This window comes from Adiantum capillus-veneris, chromosome 18, assembly GCF_014529385.1.
Source record: "Adiantum capillus-veneris isolate H3 chromosome 18, ASM1452938v2, whole genome shotgun sequence".
Classification (NCBI taxonomy): domain Eukaryota; kingdom Viridiplantae; phylum Streptophyta; class Polypodiopsida; order Polypodiales; family Pteridaceae; genus Adiantum; species Adiantum capillus-veneris.
In genome coordinates, this window is record NC_140948.1 from 137,281,305 (window position 1) to 137,303,366 (window position 22,062).

Genomic DNA, 22,062 nt, shown 5'->3' on the forward strand with positions numbered 1-22,062 from the left:
ATTGGGCACTTTTCATGTAGCAGACATGAATGGTAGCAAGCTAGGAAAAGAAAATTCTATTATAAAATAAGGATTGAAGATCTCCAACTTTCCAAATCAATAAGACTCAAGTGTGGATTGTGTGGAAGACCTAGTGAAGGTAGTGAAACATGCAAAGTGAGACTTAAGCTTACCAAAGAAGACTTTACCTACAAAGAAACCAATAGGGGCACTATCTAAGAAAGTTGTGGAGAAGACATGGAAAGCCATAGATAGGAGTGCACTTGCAACATCAAGAGGTTCCCATGCAAGTGCTCCAACACATGCACAAACCACCATTAATTTAGAGGAGCAAGAAGGCTCACAAGAAAAAGAAAGGCAAAGGATGATTCTACTCTTGAAGAAGATAGACAAAATCTAGCAAAGAGGAAGATGAAAAAGAGTACAAAAGACAAAGATGTTTTTGAAGAGGAGTTGATGGAAATGGAAACTCCATCCGAAGGTACCAAGGCACTTACCTCCTTAGAAATCAAGAAGGGATTCTATCCTTTTGGGATTAATAAAGTCTTTAGCATTGATGTGACAAGGTGTTTTCCTGCTCCATTAAACTATGTGTACAGAAGATTGAATCTAGATTGGGTCAGGATTTTGACTTTAGACTTCATTCAAGAATCAAAGCAAAAAGAGAAGATATTGGCAATTTTGATGCCTTGTGATCCTTCCAAAAAAATCCACTTGACAAACTTGCCAAAGAGGATGTTCACAATGTTGATTATTGGATCATCTTTGGATAGCACTCCATTAGTGTTGCAAAATGTTTGTAGGGTGCAAAAGCTGCAAAGGTTACCCCTCAATTGCACCAACAATTCAAATATAAACAATCAAAGATTAGTCTCAATTGCCCACCGAACATCTCTCGTGAAATCTCCAAAGATGCAAATCTATCTGTTGCAAAGTCAATGCAAAAGGAGCCATTTCTTAACCAACTTATTCAAGCACAAGCACAATGGCATGCACATGGGTGTCCTTCTAAGCCAGCACCTGGTGTCAACCAAACCAAGAAGGACTTTGAGTCTTGGAAGGTACTTGTTTTATATTATTTGAAAACATGAATGTGAGTCTTTTATCAATATTTATTTTTAAACCAGAGTCTATCATAGGCTCAAGCATGCCCTCCATCTACTCTTTTGGAACTTAAAGTGAGGTTTGAACTTAAGCTTTAGTGTCACTTGCATATGAGGCTCTAGCATTAACAAGCGAGGCTCGAACTTAAGTTTGAGCCCCACTTACATATACCATGTATTTTGGACTTTGCATAGATGTATGTGAGCATATTAGTAAACAATTCAATCTGGCCAGGCTTGAACTTATTAAGTTTGCATCTCAACCCCACAAGTTAGTGCCTTGTCAATATTGATGTTGAAATTTTCAATTTTGCAGATCTTTGTTGAGACCACAGAGCACACACTTCAGAAGGGATTTGTCAAGACCGACTTGCACTTTCTTTTATGTGATGAGGATATATGGAAGAATTGGGTCAAGACTAGGAAACAATATGCTTGAGTCTTGCTACCAAATACAAAGGGAGAAACGATCAACGAGGGTTCCAATGAAAATTCTAAATTCTTAACTATGAAGGGTGGTCAGATTTGACAAGCACTTGGCAACAGCAATGCTAGCACCTACATTGTTCAGGTGCATTTTAGGTCTTGAGAGTAGAGAATTTCTTGAACTACAAAATGAAATCCTAGACAGAACCATCTTGCTAAAGAAGGGCAAGTATAACCCTCATAGAATAACCATGGATGAGATGGCTTGGAAGTTAAAAATAGATCGAGTGTTGAAAGAAGAAATAATATCATTCTTCTTTAATCTGAAAAGGGAAAAGTTATATTGGGAGCAAGTTTATGAGAAGTACAAGCTAGGAGAGCAGGAGTATAATAAAGTGAGGAGCTATAGCCATTACTATGTCAAGGACTCCCTCAATAGATCAAAGAAGAACCCACCATCACTTACAAAAAGTGTAGTAACTCTCCTCGATCATCTTTATAGAGCTAATATGGGCATCATATCTCAAGATAAGTCTATTCCTTGGAGAATCAAGGGGGTGGGCTTTGATATGGGGAAGATCAAAGACTTTTGCAATGCAGAGCATGCACCATCAACATCAGCAACACAGTCTCCTTTCACAGAAGACTCAACAATGGCTGCATAATTTGTAGTGGAACCAGCATTTGCAGTGGAACCACCCACTTTCTTCTTAGCCTCTTTGGCCTTCAACTTAGGACACGACTTGATCAAGTGATCATTAGCTTTACAATAATGGCAACGCATTTTCTTTTTGCCCTTATCACCAGAATTTGCAGACGAATTGCTGCCAGCTGAAGCATTAGGAACATACATTTTTTCATTCGCAGCAGAACCATAAGAAGTGGTTGTATTGCTGTTACCACCCTTTCTCTGAGAAGCAATAAAAGCCTATTGAAATGCACGTTGCCTAGTCCTGTTTTTCCTGGAAAGTGACTCTTGCAACAGCAACGTGCATAATGCATCAAACTTGACAACTTCAGGATTTCCTTGGGTCATAAGTCTCCAAGTACTAGCAAAAGTCTAGTAAGGCATCAAGAACAGTCTGCACAAGGGAACTGTCTGAAATGACTTCACTTGCAGAAATAAGTTGCTCATTGATATCCTTGACACTAGCAAGGAAAGTGTCCATATCATCTTCCTCATGCATAATCATCGACTCCAGTTATTTATGTAGCAAAGCAATTTTAGCTCTCATTGCGACTTGCATAAAGACCAGCCAAAATATCCCAACTTCCAAGCCGATTTTGCATATTTTGCTGAACGGATGTGAGGAACAACGGTGTGCTTCACAGACAACGCAATCAATGCATGATCTTGCACATCCTTTACATCCCAACGAGCTTGTTCTGATGTAGGCAAAACAACTCTAATAGCAGCAATCCTTGCAGCAAGACCTGCAACATCCTCAACATCGCCTACATCCTCAGAACCAGGACGTACATCAATGCCCTGCACAATATTCTAGGCACCCTTTGACACAAGAACGTGTTGCATCATATAAGCCCACATATGGTAATTGTCCACATCCAACCTGTCCTCAGCAGCAAACATCTTGAAGACATCTGTGTTGTTGTCAGCCATGGTAAATGTTGCACCTGATGTGAAACCTGCCCAAAAATAGGAGAAACGGAGCGAGAACAACACGTGCTATATAGCACAAACCATAGAAGACTGTAAGGCACCTGTTATGCAAAAATTTGCACTAACAAAAATTCGACACAAAATGACAAAATTGCCTATGCAGACCTGTCTATAGTGGAAACAAAGGCCGAAATGAGCCCGAATCAGAAATTTGAGCAGGCTGAGCTCTACGAGCATACCCAAAATATTTGTCGACCTACGAACGCTTGCCAAACCTCACTATAATCGAAGAAAGTGAGCAGGCATGTGTTGGAGCAGCTGGCAACTAAGCCCGGGAGGATGTAACCTGCTTTGATACCAATTGTGGAATTAGGGTTGCAGAGAAATGCACACAGCTTGGAGAAGATGAAGGAAGCTCAAGGCACACAATAGAGAGTGTGTTACTTAGTGTGCAATGGAAAGATAGATAGCCCTAGAGTGATGGGCGTATATACAATGCTCAGGGGAAAAACCTCCTAAAGAGGGAAAAAATGCCCCGACGGTCCTAGTGTGTTCACACACATCACTACCACATGTATATGGTAACAGCAAGCCGTCTGCACCTGCCACGTGGCATTGGGAGATCCCATATGCGGGTGCACTACGCTAAACGGTGGGGTATATATAATGAAACGCTCGCTCATCTTGGGTATCACAAAGGCGCATGGGCCTTGGGAGCGTGGCTATGGTGTCTGGCCTGTGGCGCTGCGCGCGGTGTCACATTGGGCATTCGTCGGTGGTCGTGGGTGGTGCTGCCTTCGCATAGCATATGGTGACATGGTGCCCTTGTGGCGGTTTGGTTCCCGCACCCATTCGGGCAAAACCCTTTTGAGGACAAGAGTGGGGTGCCTTCGGTGCCCCGCTTGGGAAGGGGTGTTCATGCTAAGCTTGGAGGAGAAGGCAAGCCCGTGAAGGGGTGCATCACATGCAAAAAGGGATGGGCTAAAAATATAGGAGGGGAACGAGTGAAAGGGGACTCCCACACGTCAAAGGGAGGTCAATTTTTTGCATGAGGGAGGACCAGTTTGGGAGATGGAAGAAGAAGGAAGAAGAAGAAGAGGAAGCGCTCCCCGAGCACAGGAGGGAAGGTTTTTTTGGGCATAGGGCTTGCGAAGGAAGCCTCTGACGGTCGTGCAGAGGAATTCTTGAGGACTTTGCAAGCCGACAAAGACCCTTTTGTTTGCGTTCTTAAGAAGGAAACCATGCTGGGGCGACATCAGTGATTTTCTAAACCCCTTGTTGCTCATCGTATCGGAGACGACTAATCCGTGTGATAGCAGAGGATTCTAGGAGTTGTAGTCACTTTTTTTGTCGTTAATAGAAGAAATCCATAGCCGAGTTTGGTGTCATCTCTTTCCCCTATTTCCCCCTTTCGTCTTTGCTCTATCCCTACTGTGTGGTGCCGGTTTGAGAAGTGTGTGCCTCTCCGGACATGTGGTGTGAGTGGGAGAGAAAGAGAGGGTGGTTTGTGTTGTGTTGGAGCTCACAGCAAGTTGTGCTAGTCCAACGGTTGTGTGTGCACGGTTGTGTGCAAGATTTGTAGACAAATTGTCAAGTTTCGAAGGTGAACTTTAGTGGATCAGGGTGCAGTGATTATCCTGTCTATAGAGAGGTTTGCGATTTTGTGCCGGGTGTGTTCCCATTTACTCCCATCCATCGTCATCACAGAGCCACATCTTCCAAAAAAACTTGGAGATACACTTCTTTCTCTTTCATAGGATTCTTTCTCTTCTATCACCAATGAGAGTCTTCTTTTGGAAGTCTCTACAAGAGGCTTCCTAAGCTCTCTCTCTTCTTGGGAAATGTTCAGAAGAGCACGTTGAAGTGCCAAAGAAAATTGAGGAGGATAATGGTGGTGACCATGATGATGGGAGTTACGGTCGGAAGTGTCTTTGTGGTGCACATGGTTCGAAGCTATGGGGAAAACGGCAACGTTGCACTTGCGGATAGCCAAGGTTGCCTACCAAGTCGACATGAGGATGATGATGAAGTGGAAACCAAAGAGGTTGGGAATTTTCCTGGTGCTCATGATGTGCTAGATGTTGATCAAAGGGAGGAACAACTACCATTGCCGATGGATTGCCATGGTGAAGCCATGGATATAGGTTGTTTGGACTAGGTATGCCTTGAAAGCGAAGTTGATTGGGGATTTGATGATGTCAAGGATGCCATGGGTGAAGGTATGCAGATACTTGTGGATAGAGCTTTGACCAGGATACAGGTGATACAAGGGTTATCCCCTCCAAAAGAGGAGATTTTGCTAGTGAATAAGCAATGTGCTATGGATGTGCCGGTAGGGAGGTTCAGGTACATCCATTTTGAAGGATGGTGTGTTTGGTGATGCTTGGTTTGAGGATGCTTGTTTGCCATGGATGCATGGAGTGTTGAAGGTAAGCCATGGGAGGCCTATATGCATGACGGTCTATGTGTTGGGGTGCAGCACTATGGAAAGCTGCTACAAGTGGATTGAAGAGAGAAGTGCCAGGTTTTTTACCCAGGTGAAAGACATGATGTGATGCACGGGGTGGGGCAACCCACTTAAGTTTTGACAGTAGGATACAAGATAAGACTATATATATGGTTTTGGTTTTGTGATAGTGTGTGCCAGTGATTGTAGTTGGTAGAAGAATAAAACAATTTTTTGGTTGAGCATGAACGTCCAACAGGGGTTTGGGCAATGATGGTGCAGCCAAAGTGTGTCAATCCTAGCAGAGGGCACAAGCATTGATATGTATGCCAACAAGTGCAGGGCAGAGTGCTAAAACACATGGGAAGAGCCTGGGCAGGCAAGTGGCAGCGGAGATGTATGCTTTATGTGGTTTTCTAGACTTTCTGGGCTCCAGAGAGGGCATGACAGGATAATAAGTGAAAGATTTCCAAAGTTCTAGATTTTGGCTCGAATATGTAGAGCTTGAAGTGTTGAGTGATTTGGTCCAGACAGCTTGTCAAACGGAGCTACAGAGTGCAAGATATTTGAGTTTGAAGGTGCAGTGCATTGTAGATCTGAGGCAGACAAGGCAGGTGGAGATGGGTGGTCAGAGCTAGTTTTAACATATGGATGTGAAGAGCTCATCATGTGGAGCATGTTGATCTTTTTAGATCGGCAATCGGAGTCTCAATGGCCAAGTTACGAGTGTTTGAGGTTTTGCTAGGGACCAGGTCTGTGTCAATTTTCCCGCTTTGGAAAGCGTGCCATTAGAGGTTTTTTGAAGCTTGATGAGATTTTCAGGGGTAGTGGACACTACATGGAGCTAGCAAGAAGAAGTGATGTGTCAATTGGAGCTGTGGATGCCATAATACGGCCCGCTGAAGTTTGGATCAATTGGCGATTGAGATGGACCTGATGTTTTTTTTTTTTTTGCCAAGTTGGGGCGCTCGGTTTGAGGTCATCATGAAGTCAAAGCGTGACCGAGCTGGTGGAGCTTGTCAATGAAGGGGTGAAGTTTCCGTGCAAATTTGTAGATCGGCAATCGAAGCACCATGCAAGTAGTGACTGTAGTAGAAAGAGAGGAGAAAAAAGGATTTAGTTTTAAGGTTCTATGATTTCATATGAATTTGGGAGGCCTTGGAGGTGGGATCCACGAGGAAGTGCCACATGGCCCCATAAAGGTCCCACATGTGCCGTGAGCAGGGCTGGACACGGGCTTTATGACCTGGAGGGGGTCTCCTCATTCAGCAACGTGCTAGGAGAGAGAGAGCTTTGTGCTCTTGGCGATGGAGATGTTGTCTCGAGTGCTGCTAGACTGCAGTCGTTGGCGGGTTTTTTTGGATGGAGATGGCAATGGGCGGTGCTGCCGCCTGTCGGCAATATTGGCTGGAACTATTCATTGATGCTGCAACAGTGGTTGTTAGCCATTGAGAACGGGTGCTGATGTGTCAATCGTAGCAAACACTCCCGTGCGGCCCGAGTTTTTATATTGAAGGCAAGGGTGGTTTCTCCCTTGTCACGGCACTGTGACAAGGGGACCCTTTCCACGAGAATTAGGGATCAAGCCAAGTGCCAAGAATAGGAGGGTGGCTTCACTTGCAGGCAAAGTCATCAGAGAATAGCAACAAGGGGTTGGACATGTAAGCTAAAAATAGGGGAGATCTCCCACGCTTAAAAGAGGCCAATTTTTTTGCATTCGGGGGGTCTCTCTTTGGAAAAAGACAGAAGCAAGCTCAAAGAGGAGCCCTCAAGATGAATTTTAGGACAACAAAGAGGAGCTCTTGGAAGGGAGTTTGTGGAATGCTTTGGAGCCAACAAGGGTGCCCGATAAGGATATTTTTTCTTGCCGCTCTCAGTGAGGAGAGCCGTGCGGAGGCGGAGCCATTGATTGCCAAGCTTTTGCGCTTGTCATTCGATGTTGTGTCGACGGATTCAATTGTAGCGAGTGTTGCATGGTGTTTCTAGAAGGTTTTTTTATCATAATTGAAGCAAATCATAGCCAAATTGTTGACGTTTCTTCTCCTTTTCCCCTTCTCTGTTCCAACCATTTGGTATCCGTGTGTGAAATGTGTGTGCCTCCCGGGGCCACTGTGGGTGTGAGCAAGAAAGAAAGATTGGTGTGCATTGTTTGATCACTATAAATGATGGGTGAAATCAGTGTGGTGTATTTTCAATTGATTGTGCAAAGCATGTGTGTGTTGGTATAAGTGCAGACGTTGATCTGTATGCGGATTGTGTGAGTTTTGAAGGTGAAATCTAGTGGATTGGGGTACATTGATTATCCTGAGCTAAAGAGAGGTAGATTGTTTAGGTTCTAGGTGTGTTCCCCTTTCCCCCTATTCAATGCTTTCTTGTTATCATGCTCGCATGTATCTATGCACACTTTATGTCTATCATGTTTGCCTGTATCTATGCATAGTTTTTTTCTATCACTTTTTCCTCTAGCTATGGCACAATCTTTCTATTACTTTTGGCTCTTGGATTCTTCAAAGCATAGGAATATCAAGCATGTGAATGCACAAAACCCTCATCTATACACATTGAAGAGCAAAGGCGTCTTGTGCCGGTACTTCTATTTTCAGCCTCTTGATTATCTATGATAAGAAAAAGTAGAAATATATTACTAAATATGTAGAACAAACTTTTTGAAATAGTTTACAACTTCTTGATGCAATGAAATAAGAGACATGTCATTAACAAATTCCAACAATTGAATCAACAAGGGGCATGGATACAATATGGGTGCAATGGAATGCACTAACCTTTTAAAGGCATCTTCTAGATGCATGGACCTATGACTAAGATACAATTAGTGCTTTGTATTTGGTTTCTTCCTCTTCCCAAATGAGTCAAGGGGTATTTCCATTATGGTACTTCCACCTAGTTTCTTGGGAGTCAATCTCGTGTGCCTTGGTGTTGGCTTCTTTGGTTCAGGAGGTGGCAATACTTTCTCTGCATTTGCAACTACCTCATCTGATGCTTCACCCTTACTGTCCACCCTTGGGGATGCTTTCGCACTTAGTAGAGAATGCAACAACCTTCTTAAAGTTAGTTGTTGCCTAGATGATTTGACTGCAGTAGACTTTGCAATCACAATGTCTTCAATTACTTCAAGTACTGCATCTCCTAAGGTAGACTCTGCTTCCTTGCCCTATGCATCCTTGGTGTAATCCGGTCATCCTTCCTTATGATCCTCTTGATAGAGAAAGCATGCGATGATTGCTCTGCATAGCAAGTTATTTACTCAATCTCAATTGGAATATCCCAAAATACACACATAAATAATTATTTTGGACCTACCAATGGCTTGCATGGAGACTCTCTCTCCTGTTGTCCTCATTGATTCTTTTAGAAAGCTCTTTGTTAGGGTGTCTGTTCTTGCAAACCATTTCATTAAATGCAAGAGATTAAATTTCCAATGGAAAGAGAACCTTCAATAGTGCTAGTTTAAATGACTCATATTCAGTTCTTACTTGCACTTAATTCTTTCATCTCACTCTTCACCTTCAGACCAATCATACGATTTTCTCTAGGGGGAAAAAACAAGTTGCAAGCTAGTGCAACACAGTAGCCATAATCCCTACAAACATGAGCAAAGCATATCATATGGTACACATGGGTGCAAGGAAGGGAGAATACATCTAAGCTTCGAGCATCGAAGGGGAATCCACATCCTGCACAGTGGTAGAATCCTCCAATTGCCACCTGGCTATTCCTATCATCAAAATCTTTGGATGGAGGGAAAGGCTTCATCAAACTGGTCCCCATATTAAGCGAAGCCCTCTCCAACCTAACACAAAATTGAAGGTGCCCAAATTTCTCTGTTTTTGCAAGCAGAGTCTATGAAACAAAGAGGAAAAAATATTAATTTAATTCTAAATAGCCCAACAAAAGCAGAATGATAAAGTAAAATTTCATACACCTATGTTGTAATTAGTGATAGCATTTTTTCAATTTTGTGTTGTATAGCACATTGGATTGGGGTGTTGTGTATACCCTAGACTATAGAGAGGCAATATGTTTGTGTGTCAGGTGTGTTCCCCCATTCCCCCTCTCCAAAGTACTCAAGAGTACAAAGGAAATCACGTGCATCAAATATTTGGGAGCACTAGAATTACTCACTCAAATCACTTACCATGCCAAGGGGATGACAGATAATCTACCACCTATCCCAACCAGAATACTAGCTGATCACAAGAGTGAAAAATGAGGAGGAGGAAGGAGCATCAGATGCCTCGACAGCTCAACTAAGATGATCAACAAGAAGAAATGTTTACCTTCAAAAGGGGAGAGTGAAGCCAGTGGACGAAGAGCAAAGCAGTGAATCAAAAGATATCAAAGTTTTAGAAAGTGCATCATAGCCCTCAGAGACTGAAGAAGAGAAGAAGAGGAAGGAAAAGGGAAAACAAGAAGTGGAAGAACGTGTATCTTAAAAAGGGAAAGTGCCAGCACCATTCAAAATTGAAGAACCAACACAAAGAGCAGCTTGACTTGAAAGAGAAAGAGAAGCCTTTGAAAGGGAAAGGGGCTTGGCCGGTGACTTTGAAGAATTTTGGAAGCCAAAGCCATCCAAGATTCAAACAAAGAATCCTATGTACCTTTTGGGCCAAGATCCCCACACATACCTTGAACAACTCTACACTAAGGAAGAAAAAGTACAAGAGGAAGGGCTAGCAGGAGCCACCACTGCTCCTTCACTTCCTTCGGAAGCTCAAGAAATTGCAAGGTGCCCCTCACCCATCAATGAGACACAAACACATGATGAAACCCCAACTGAGAAGAATCAAGAACATGAATAAGCAACTCAAGAAGGAACACTCAAACAAAGACAACACAAGAGAGGCAAGTCAACAGCCAAAAGTAGAATCGAGAAATCAACAAGTTGAAGAACTCGAAAGGTGATGATGCAGCCACCACAGGAAGTTGAAATAGAAGCTGGACCAAGTAGCTAGCCAACTACAGAGGAGCCACTAGAGGGAATGGAATAGATAAAGATGAAAACAAGAAGAAGCGCTTAGAATATATTGACAAGTACACACAATACGCACATCAAATATTAGAAAAGCTAAAGAGCATCAAGAAATTTCCTAAGCTTAAGGCTTAAGAGACTCTTAAAAAAGACGCAAATACAACCATTATAAATGCTTCTTTTAATGTAGATTGGACAAATGCAGTGCTAGATGTAGAATGGGGCATTTAGTGCACAGTGTTAGTATGACCCATCTATTCATGATTTGTGTATTGCAAAACTATGGCTAATGTGAGGTACCTTGATAGTGGTGCAATTAAGCATACTATATCTCAACATATTTTTTTCACTTCTCTTCAGAATGGCCCTAACGGGAATATTGTCATGCATGCCAACAAGGCTTCTCCAAGGCTTGTTATCCAAATAAGGGAGTTAGAAAGATTATGCCAATTGCTAGATGTGGAACTTCTTTAACACTTTCTGATAATTTGTACATACCTAGGATCAAGAAGATCCTTTTGTCTATATATACACTTGCAAAGCTTCGTCTTATAGTTAAGTTTGTTGGTAATACTATTGTGACACTTGACAATTTGTTTCATGCGCTATATAAGAATAAATATGTGGAAGATTTAGCATGCACAGTTTCTAATTCAAATGCAAAAATTTGGCATGCAAATTTTAGTCATCTCAATTTTGTCAATTTGCAGTGTTTGCCAAAATATGATACGGTTGCTTCTTTTCCACCTCTTGATGTACCATTGAAACATGTATATGAAGAGTGTATTTTGGGAAAAATATAACATTCTAAGTTTCCTAAGGATAAATTTGTGAGGGCTACTCAAATGTTGCAGCTTGTTCGTGGTGATGTTTGTGGACCAATGCTTACTCTATTTTTGGTAATCATTTGCTTTTCAGGAATTTTATCGATGAATATTCCACGTATGCATGGATGTATCTACGGAAGGAAATTTTAGAAGTGTTTATGTGCTTCAAGTAGTTTTTTCTTATGGTTGAAAATGTATCTAGTTCTGTCGTGAATTGCAATTGGAGTCGAGTGTATTTGACAATTAATGAGAAATGTTAAGTATTGGAAGTGTCTAATACAAGCTTGTATTCTGATCAAGCGGACGAGTATATGTCTAAAGAATCAATGAATGTTAAGTGTTGTAAGTGCTCAATACAAGCTTCTATTCTATTCAAGCGGACAAGTATATGTTTAAGAATTCAATAAATTTATGGTGAGCTATGGGATAAAACACTGATGTACAATGCCCCTCAACAAAATGGAGTTGTTGAGAGGAAAAATAGGTCACTTATGGAGATGGCAAGATGTATGGTAAAAAAGTCAAGCTTTGCCACATGCGTTTTAGCTTGAGACAACCATATGTGTTGCATTTGTACTAAATAAGTGTTCTACTGAAGGATTGCAGTCTATCCCTCCATATGAGGCTGGAGATGGCAAGAATCCGTATTTTTTTCTTGATTCATGCTTTATAGTGTGAGAAACAATGCAAAAAATTGGATGATAAGACTATGAAATGTATTTATGATAGTTATATTTTAGAATTAAAATGTTACATGCGACATTTTGTGAAATATGAGCTCACAAAATGTACCATGTAAGTCCTAATGTGGCATAAGTGTAGTCTATGTAGGTTTCAAATGAAGCTACATATCAACCATTGTCTGATGTAGATTTTCAAGATACAATTTTTCCTCATTCATAACTCTTGTAGGTTTCAAATGAAGCTACACATCAACCATTGTTTGATGTAGATTTGCAAGATGCAATTGGTCCGCATTCATAACTCTTTTTGCCTTGATACCACAAGAAGATACTAGATTTTGTTCATCTTTGGACCACCTTGCACAAGATTATATTTGTAGTAGGGCCCTCACAAAGTCCACTGGTATCCCCTATCTTCTACCATCTAGACATTAAGCTCCCACTCCCTTCATATTGCAAATAGTGCCATCAATATCCAAGTGAGTGGAGTTGTCTGTTCCTATGTGGTATTTTTGCATAATGCCTACCCAATTTCTATGGGAGATATTTTCAAAGTCAGTGCAGAGGCTAAGCAAAGAAAAAAAGAGCTATCCTTGCTTGTTGTGTTGGCATATTTTGTCTTTCAATTTCATTGATTCAAATCAAGCATTCCTATCTTGTTACATGTCTTGATCTCCTAAAAGCTTATGTAAATTATGATCACCTCTAAAAGAAGGTATCATTAAGCATAGCTTGCTTTATCAAAAAAAATAGAATCTGGGAGAAACATAGTGGGTTGGATTGAGCAGACATAAGAAGTTATCATCATTTACAAGATCCACATATAATGTAGTGGGCATAGTTGGAGGTGGATCTTCTTGATTCTCATGTTGGCCACTCCAACATGCAAAACTAGACAAGCCACTATCTTCAACATTTGATTCATAAGAGATGCATTCACCCCCATTCAAAGATTGGCATCCAATGTCATCTACCTCAAGTGCATCCATCCATCTTGTTCCCCAACACTTTGATTGATTGTAGCATTAGAGCCATGGGCTAAGAAAACATTTTCTATATCTTGTCAATGATGGCATCACAAGGAGTTGATGACTATGCTTGATGAATATGCATTGGATATAATTCCCACACTCGCCCACACTAGCTCACACACATGATCATTTCATATTCACATTGTTGAGCACCCGAGGGATTCACCGTGGAAACCTTACCACACCACGTAAGTGCAAGGGAGGGGGGGGTTTTTACAAGTTACATAAGCGTATAAGTTAGGGGTAGGCCCTCTATAATTTATCTCCCAAGCTTAAAAATAAGGGAGGGGGGTATCATTTTATTTTATTGTTTATTTTTTTTGGGGGAGAGTGAGAAAAGGGGAAAATAACAGGAATCTTTTGTGTTTCAAAATCATGGCTTTGGGTCTCAACCTCAAAAGTTCGTACATGAGTGTCTCGAACATTGAAAAAATATGTGCAACCTCGACTAACTTGTCCCTGTCAACCGCCTCGCACTATATGAAACACATGCACCATCAAGACTAGAGACAAATGGATGTGATGAATCAGAGATGCTCAACACTACGACCATCCTTGTATCTATCATACCATGCTCTACGTGTCATGGCATAGCCATGTCAGCATCTAGCATAAGCATATCAAAGAACTCCATGTTGTCAATATATGTATGTTTCTCTAAGGAGCAGACTCTGTCCGCACAAACTTTGACAAGACCTGCTGTGTTGCACTAGAGCAATGCTACTCTAACTGTGTATCGGCAGTCACGTCCTACACAACACTGATCTCAACCGCAAAAGACACATGTCTCATCTCTCGCTAAGTACATGTCTGCAAAGTCACTGAGAGTGAACCATCTCACACATGTGACTTACTACTCTGCTATGTGGTTGGCAAAGTATCAAAATCTGTCACCACCACTTGTGACTGCTCTAGTTGTGCACTCAAAGATCTGTGCTACATGTCTGTTCTCAAACCCTGTACGTATAATGAGCAAAGTGTCACGCTGCTCATCAGCAAAGTATACTCGCCTAGACTACAAATTTTTGCATGGCAATGGACTCACCCAGATTGACACCTCTAACACCAAGAATGTAGAGAAGAGTCAAATAAGCCCGACAATGGCCTTGCACTATCACAAGCAAACCTCTCCTTCTCAAATAAGACTCATCAATCAATTGAACATGGCACCCATGATCTTTGAGCTACAGGATGGAGATCAAACTCCTACCAGCATCAAGCACACAGTGAACATCATGGAGCACAAGCATACTCCCTCTGGAAAGTGCAAATGAATGTCACCACCACCATGAACACCATCCTGTCTCAGAGTAGAAAACCTACCAAATCACTCCATGTAAGGAGTAACATGGCATAAAGCTCTATTGTCCATCTCCCAATCATGAGACAAAGTCCATGCATGTCTGGGTAAACCTACAAAAGTAGGAGTGTCTACCACACTCGTACTCTCAAAAAAAACGAATGGAATCCTTCACTATCTCCAATGCCTAAACAGCATCTCCTCATGTGCCCTGGTTTGCCACAATTTTATGCTTGCACTATCACAAGCGAACCTCTCTTCATCAAGTAAGACTCATTAGCTAGTTGAACGTGACACCCATGATCTTTGAGCTACAATAGATGGAGATCAAACTTCTACCAACATTAGGTACATATTGAACATCATGCAGCACAAGAATACTCCCACTGACAAAGTGCAAATGAATGTCATCCATACCATGAACACCATCCTGTTTCAAAGCAAAAAACATGCCAAACCATGTGAGGAATAACATGGTGTAAAGCATTGTTGTCCAGCTGCCAATTGTGAAACAAACTCCACACATGTCTAGGTGAACCTACAAAAGTAGAAGTGTTTACCACACTCTTACTCTCAGCAAAAACCAATGGAATCCTCCTCTATCTTCAATGCATGAAATAAAATCTCATCATGTGCCTTCGTCTTCCACAATGCTAGCAAACCACATGTTTGCGCCTTTGAGACCTACCTGATACACCAACCTATGTATCCAATGACAAACTGCCACTGCAAGATGCCATAACAGAGCGCAAAATGAGTCTATATATCATCCCACACAAAGTGTAAATGCACTATCCGCAAGAGTATAACTAATCAACACAACACACAAAAAAAATCAGTTGATCAAACGCATGCCCCCAAAACTATAGAAAATATCTCATAAAGCACATAACCCTCTACCAAGTTTGTCCACTCGTGTACAATTGACCTTGATGTAGTCATTTACTTGCAAGGTTCCACGAGCTAGAGTACCTCAATTTTCCAAAGCTCCTATATATCACCAAATATATGTGCACCATTGGCTTCTCCTCATATGGGGGCCTTAAAAATTGTGCAGCATATATTGTGGTGGCAAGACTGAGAGAGGTGGGCATTGCAAGTATACCAACATTATGGAGTTATATAAATTCTATTATATGTTATATGTAGGAAATTTATGTATCTCGTGATACTCCACTATCTCTATCCACACTATTATGTGCATTATAATCTATAAGTGTGTGTAATAATAGCCCAATGAATGAATGTATGCAATTATGTGTGCCATGTAAAAGGACTTTATTATAGTATGAGAGAAACATGTGTGCTTGGAGTACACGTGTGTGTGATAATAACATAATATCCATATCTATGCTATTACATTTGCTATGTAAAAGAATTGTATTATAGTATGAAAGCACTATGTGTGATATATAGCAAATGTGTGTGTAATAATAACCCAATGTTCTTGTCTATACGAATGCGTATGCCATGTAAAAGGACTTTCATTATAGTATGAGAGCATCATGCTTGCTATATAGCAGGCACATGTGTAATAATAGCACAATATCCTTGTCTCTGCTATTTTGTGTGCTATGTAAAAGAGCTATATTACACTATGGCAGGAATATTTGTGCTATATAGCATCATTTTGTGTAATAATATCTCGATGTCCATGTCTATGCTATTATGTGTGCCATTATAAAATGAGATCATCATGTGTGCTATGTCCATGTCTATGCTATTATGTGTGCCATTATAAAATGAGATCATCATGTGTGCTATTTCCTTGTCTATGCTTTGTTGTGTGCTATGTACAAGGAACTATGTGTGTTATATAGCAGAGGTGTGTATAACAATAGCCCAATGTCCTTGTCTTTGCAATTATGTGTGCAAGGTAAAAGAGCTATATTATAGTATGAGCGCACTATGTGTGCTATATAGCAAAGGTGTGTGTGAGAATAGGCCAATGTCCCTGCCTATGCAATTATGCGTGCCATGTAAAAGGACTTTTGTTATAGTATGAGAGCATCATGCCTGCTATATAGCATGAGTGTGTGTAATAATAGCACAAGATCCCTGTCAATGCTAAAGGTCTGTGCAAAGGATGGCCGTGGTGACCTGACCATCATTCTCAATTGACTCTCTGGTTGGATAGACCTTTGAGGTCTCGACGTTCAAATTCTCTTCTTCTTCCATCAACCACCACAAAACCCTCTTACTCATTTCACAAACCCTCCTCCTTATCTGGCTTTTCCAACTATGGTTGTCAACCTCCAAAAAATAGTAGGTCTTGCCCTTGTCCCTCCCAACAGGCTTGGCCTCCCTTTCCTTTTCTTTCTCACGCTCTCCATCACTCCCTTCCACTCTGCGCCTTTGTGCCTTGCGCTCCCTCTCTAATGTCAACCACCCCAAACATAGTGCTAAAGTAGTTTTCTATTAGCACCCTTGGAAGCTAAGTGATGCTCCAAGACTAGGTAATCACAGGGCATGTTTGGCTTGATCATTCTTTTGGCCACATATAATTGCACCAAGTGTAGTCGCCTTCACACTCGTAGCATACTCGATCTTAGTTCTATAAAGGTTCTTATTCGCAACCAAAGCACTACTCCCTCTCACACCCGCACATAGAGCCTCTGTCTCTACAATTTGAATTTTCTTGGCTATGTGGTTTAGTGCTTGAAATTTTTCGATTGTGAGGAGCTCCATTGTCCCTGTGTAGGTCCCTTGCTAGCTCCCATGCACTTCATACTTAGAACTCTTATCAATAATCTGTGTAGATAATCTAAGTGTAGAGAGAAAACAGAGAACCTCTAACCTCTACATACACAAGCCCAAGTTGCACTCAATGAGAGTAACAGGGTTTTCTGTTTTGACTGAAAATGTACGGTTGTACAATGGGTACCCTCCGTTCTGATCGAGGGGAGAGATATATGCCAAAAGAATTTGATGCATTTCTAGCTGGTCGTGCGACAAAACACCAATGCATAGTGTCCTATACACCTCAACAAATTGGTATTGCTGAAAGGAAAAACAAATCACTTATGCAAATGGCAAGAGGTATGGTCGAAAGAGAAGCTTTGCCACATGTTTTTTGAATTGACGCTATCATGTGTGTCGCCTACATACTTAATAGGTATCCTAGCAAAGCTTTGCAGTCTATGAATCCATATGAGCCATGGCATGATAAGAAGCCATCTATTGTTCACTTACATGTTTTTGATTGCTTAGTTTATGCTCTAGCGCCTGCTTTTCTTTATAGTAAATTGGATGAACCTCTGTCTAGTCGTACTCATCCGGGTTCTCATCATGCTTCTTGTGTATCAAGTCCTTATGCTTTGGATGTGCCAAGTATGTGTGACTAGGTTGAACCTCTTACGTTTGATGAAGCACAAAATTTAGAGAATTGGATGGCTGCTATGCAAGATGAATATGATGCTTTTGTTAGAAGAACAATACTTGGTCTTTATGTGACTTGCCTCCTAGCAAGAAGGCCATTGGTACAAAGTGGGTTTATAAGCTGAAATGTAAGCTGAATGGTATGCTGATCGCTACAAGTTAAGGCTTGTTGCAAACGGTTATGCTCAACAAAAGGCATTGATCATGAACAAGGTTTTGGTCTTTCTTGTCGACTACTATCTGTTTCATTTGTGCATTGGCAACTTATTTTGGATGGAATGTACGTCCACTTTCTTGAATGGTGACTTGTATGAAGAAGCGTATGTAATGCATCCTCATGGTTTTGTCAAGGGCAAGAAAAGAAAGTGTGCAAATGTAATAAAGCATGGTATGGTTCAAACAATTTTCTCGTGCTTGGTGTTAGGGTAAGCCCAACTCGTGGTTCATATGGGAAAGCTCTCTAGCAACCTAAGAAACGATAGATGATGAGATGGTCCAATAGCAAAAGGATGCAACCTCTCTAGCCAATGAATGTAAAGCAAATAGCCTATTAAAGAGGCTATTCTCTAATAATCAATTGCACTTTGAGCTTCATCATTTGTGTCTATGCTCTACACTAATGCTCTTGTTCTTGGCATAACCCTAACCCTACTCTCTATTGCTCTAACCCTCACCCTAACACCATGGTGAGCTTAAGGCTTACCCACCATAGCCTACTAGCTCATTGATGGTGTTTAAGGTTAATCACATGCTCCAACAAGTGGTATCAAAGCCTATGGTTCATACCTAGGCCTATTAATCTCTCTACTTGAGCATCATTAATAGCCTTGATCGATTGCATTCGCATATTAGATTATTAATAAACTTTCCCCCTAATCACCACTTTGGGATATGAGTATGCTCCACTACCCATGGTGATTACGCAAGAGATAGAGTTGATTTCTTGGGCATTCTTTTGATGATTTTTGCATTTGCATTAACTAGATTGCATTGTTTTGCATTTATTCTTGAAACACCTTTTCTTTGCATTGATTAGTTTTAAAAGAATCTCTTCAGTTCTAGCTTTCCATAGCCTCCTTAATCATTGCATTTGGGTGAGATTGCACCCCCTAATCACCACCTAAAATTAGGTGTGTGTGTGTGTGTGTGTGTGTGTGTGCGCGCGCACTTTCTGTGTATGCATACAATACAAAGCTGGCATAATATTGTCTATTTTCGATTCTCTCATGTGGAAATCCACAAGGGCTTATTGGCTTAGCACACTAAGTTTAGTGTCTTAACCTGAAGGTCACGTGCTCAAAGCTTGTGGAGCTTTTGGAAATAAGGGTGGATCCGGGCACCAAATTGCAGTGAAGGTGGTTTTTCGAGTCCACAAGCCATGTTCACGCACAAAACATTTTGAAGAGTTGCTAAATGTTATTGCACGATTAAAACCACTTCACAAGGCCCATTTCAAGTCCCTAAGCAGTCATACCCACACTCACAGCCGAACACGATGCCAAATTAGTGTGGTGCTTTGGATTTTCTTCCAAGTCCGCAAGGGGTCAAGTCCCGCGTGAAGTACCCAAATGCACCGAAAGCCCCAAGCCAGCTAAGCAGGCCATGCCACAAACGTTAATTCCTGCGAATAGACGGGGTGCTATTCCACAACCCCAAGTATAAACCTCGAGCATCCTTACTAGGGGCAATTCCTGCGAGTAGGTTTTTAACACAAGCCTCTTGCAAGCCGTAAGCATACCCCAATTGCCTTGTAAGCCATGGTAGAAATGTAAGAGATCTATGTGTATGAAAGCACCACACACACACACACACACACACACACGAACACGATGTGCATCATTATTTACATTTATCTTTAAGGGTACGATTATGCCATTGTAACGGACTTTCATCATGTGGTTTTCTTTTATTGTGTGAGCATTGATGAAAGAGATAGTCGGCAAACCTTAGTGCAGCAATGCAGGGCAGTGCATTTTAAGATTGAAGCTGGATTTGATCATTGTTCCCGTGTGCTAATGATCTAACGATAACACAGGAAAATTGAGCTTCTTAAGCATGTCTTTCCCCATGCAGAGTTTTCTTGGTGTGAGCTTAGTCCTCATGCCATTGCTAAACCAAGTACAAATTGGCATTCATTTTTCATCGCACAGCAGTGACAGCGGTCCATCTTGAGCAGCATGAGTTTCCAATTAATCAACAGGCAAAGGATGCAAAATATTTCATAGATCAGGTCCCCCTCAGAATACATGGGGACTTAAAAGACTGCCATGTTACAAGACAAGTACATGCACAAGAGCATCACACACTATTGCACAACCAGCAAATTATTTACAGTCAGCCCTTCTCCTACCGATGGAAGGTCAGGTGAAACTTGCCACTCGCCATCAATTAGGTACTTTATTTGATATCTGCATTGACCAATGCCACAACTCAGCTGCATAAAAGTACTCTTCCAGCTCCTAGGAAAGAAGTTTGACACAATTACCGTCCGGGTCGCAATTTGACTGTGGCCGAGAACTTCACAAAAGAGCCGGTGAATTCAGCAGACAACTGGAAACCTTGAGTCCAACCATCGAAAGAACCCATAACCTTTACATCCTGCACAACAAAGGCATTACAGCCCTTTGAATGCCGTGTCTTTAAAGCCCAAATAGTCACCTCAGTTTCAGCCCAATCAACAAAAATGTACACCCTAAAGCTTTTGCGTCGGTTTGACGAGCTTTTGAATCACTGACATAAATAAATGATACGAGTCACTCCGATCACCTTGCAAGTCACACCACCATGTGCACAGCAAAAAGCAAGAGCAAGGTTTTTCTTTATGTTGTTCCATAATAGGGTTACTGTCATGACGTAACTCATAGAAAAGCATGATAGCCAGTGCTGAATTACATATGACTGGGAGTTGAATTCAAATTACAATTAGCTCAAACTGCTGGCAAGTTGAGCTAATAGTAATCCAAAATGAATCCCAACTCCTAAAACCAAGTTCTGTAAATTTACAAGAAATGCATTCTTTTCCTGTCGATAAACGACTGAAAAGCCCCACCAGACATTTGTTTGCACAGGACAAATACATGAACAAAGTAGTCGTGAATATATGGACCAACCTCAGCCACTCCATACCAAACAAGAGGTATGTCACGATAGCAGGCTGCTTCTATATTTTGGGATTGTGCAAGCAAACGCTCTTGCAGCTCTGCAAAAGTTTGAACACACAGAACAATTGCAAATCGGTTCTGCAAATACATGCTGAGTTCTCACAAGAAAAGCTGAGAGCGCTCACCCTCCAGCTTTAAAGCGACGTGAGACTGGATGTACTTTCCATCAATTTGCCTTGTGCCTGGCTTTACACCATCTTTTGCAATTTCTTGAGCCAACCTTGCAAGGATCTGAGTAAACTCGACAGTACCATTGGTTTCTCATTTTAATCATTAAACACCAAAGCAAAAACACTTTGCAATTTGATCAAGAAGACAAATGATGAAAATTCTTGAACACACATAACGGGCAAGATTTTGCAACTTACAATCTGGGCACACCCAACACTAAACAAATGCCTCTCTATAACCCAGGAATCTGCAATACCCCAATCCGCTTGGAAATACACACCTAATCACAAAAAATTTCGCCAATACCTCGACCACACACTCCGAAGTACAAACCCGTTCACAAACGCACAGCTTTTACATCCCAGCCCGCACAATCTCCTTCGTGGTCTCTCCTGCACTCACACTCTCTTTCTCTCTTTGTACACACACAATCAATCCTAAGGGCTCACACATACACACAGCCCAGCAAACTTGCACAAAAAATGAGAAGGCTGAAGAATAGAGGAAGACGACACAAGAAACACGGCCAAAATCCGGCTAGAGTAGCTTGCTTTGGGGCCTTCCAATGAATGCTCGTTGCCCAGCGCACTCTTTCTCCTTTAACAAAAAAACTCCTCCCATAAAGGGTCGCCCCTTTTCCCTTTTTTACTTCACCTCTTTCCAGCCACACATTACATTCACTTCGCATAGTAAGGCTATGGTCACACAAGGCTTAGTTATTAGTTATTTGAACAAATAACTAAGCCTCGTTCTTGGTCACACGCAAAAAGGAGTATTAAATGAATAACTATGCCCACCCTTTGTAACTATCCCGATTTTGGCATAGTTGTCAAGTTCAAGGCTTGGTTCGGAGGATGAATGAATAACTAAGCCTCGTGTAACCATGCAAGAGACTTAGTTATTCATTTAATGCTCTGCCTAGGCA

At 41.4% G+C, this 22,062-nt stretch overlaps 1 protein-coding gene across 1 annotated transcript in view; it reads right to left on the minus strand.

Annotated features, from left to right (window-relative positions):
* Positions 1–19,971: 19,971 nt before the first annotated feature.
* Positions 19,972–22,062, minus strand: part of LOC147436495 (PROTEIN TARGETING TO STARCH (PTST)) — a 62,015-nt gene continuing 59,924 nt past the window's right edge. The window contains exons 5-8 of the mRNA XM_086489371.1: positions 21,092–21,197; positions 20,916–21,004; positions 20,291–20,403; positions 19,972–20,213 (exon numbers count right to left, since the gene is read on the minus strand). Of these exons, the coding sequence (XP_086345497.1) occupies positions 20,111–20,213; positions 20,291–20,403; positions 20,916–21,004; positions 21,092–21,197 (411 nt within the window). The 3' untranslated portion in view covers positions 19,972–20,110. The remainder of the gene's footprint in view (positions 20,214–20,290; positions 20,404–20,915; positions 21,005–21,091; positions 21,198–22,062) is intronic.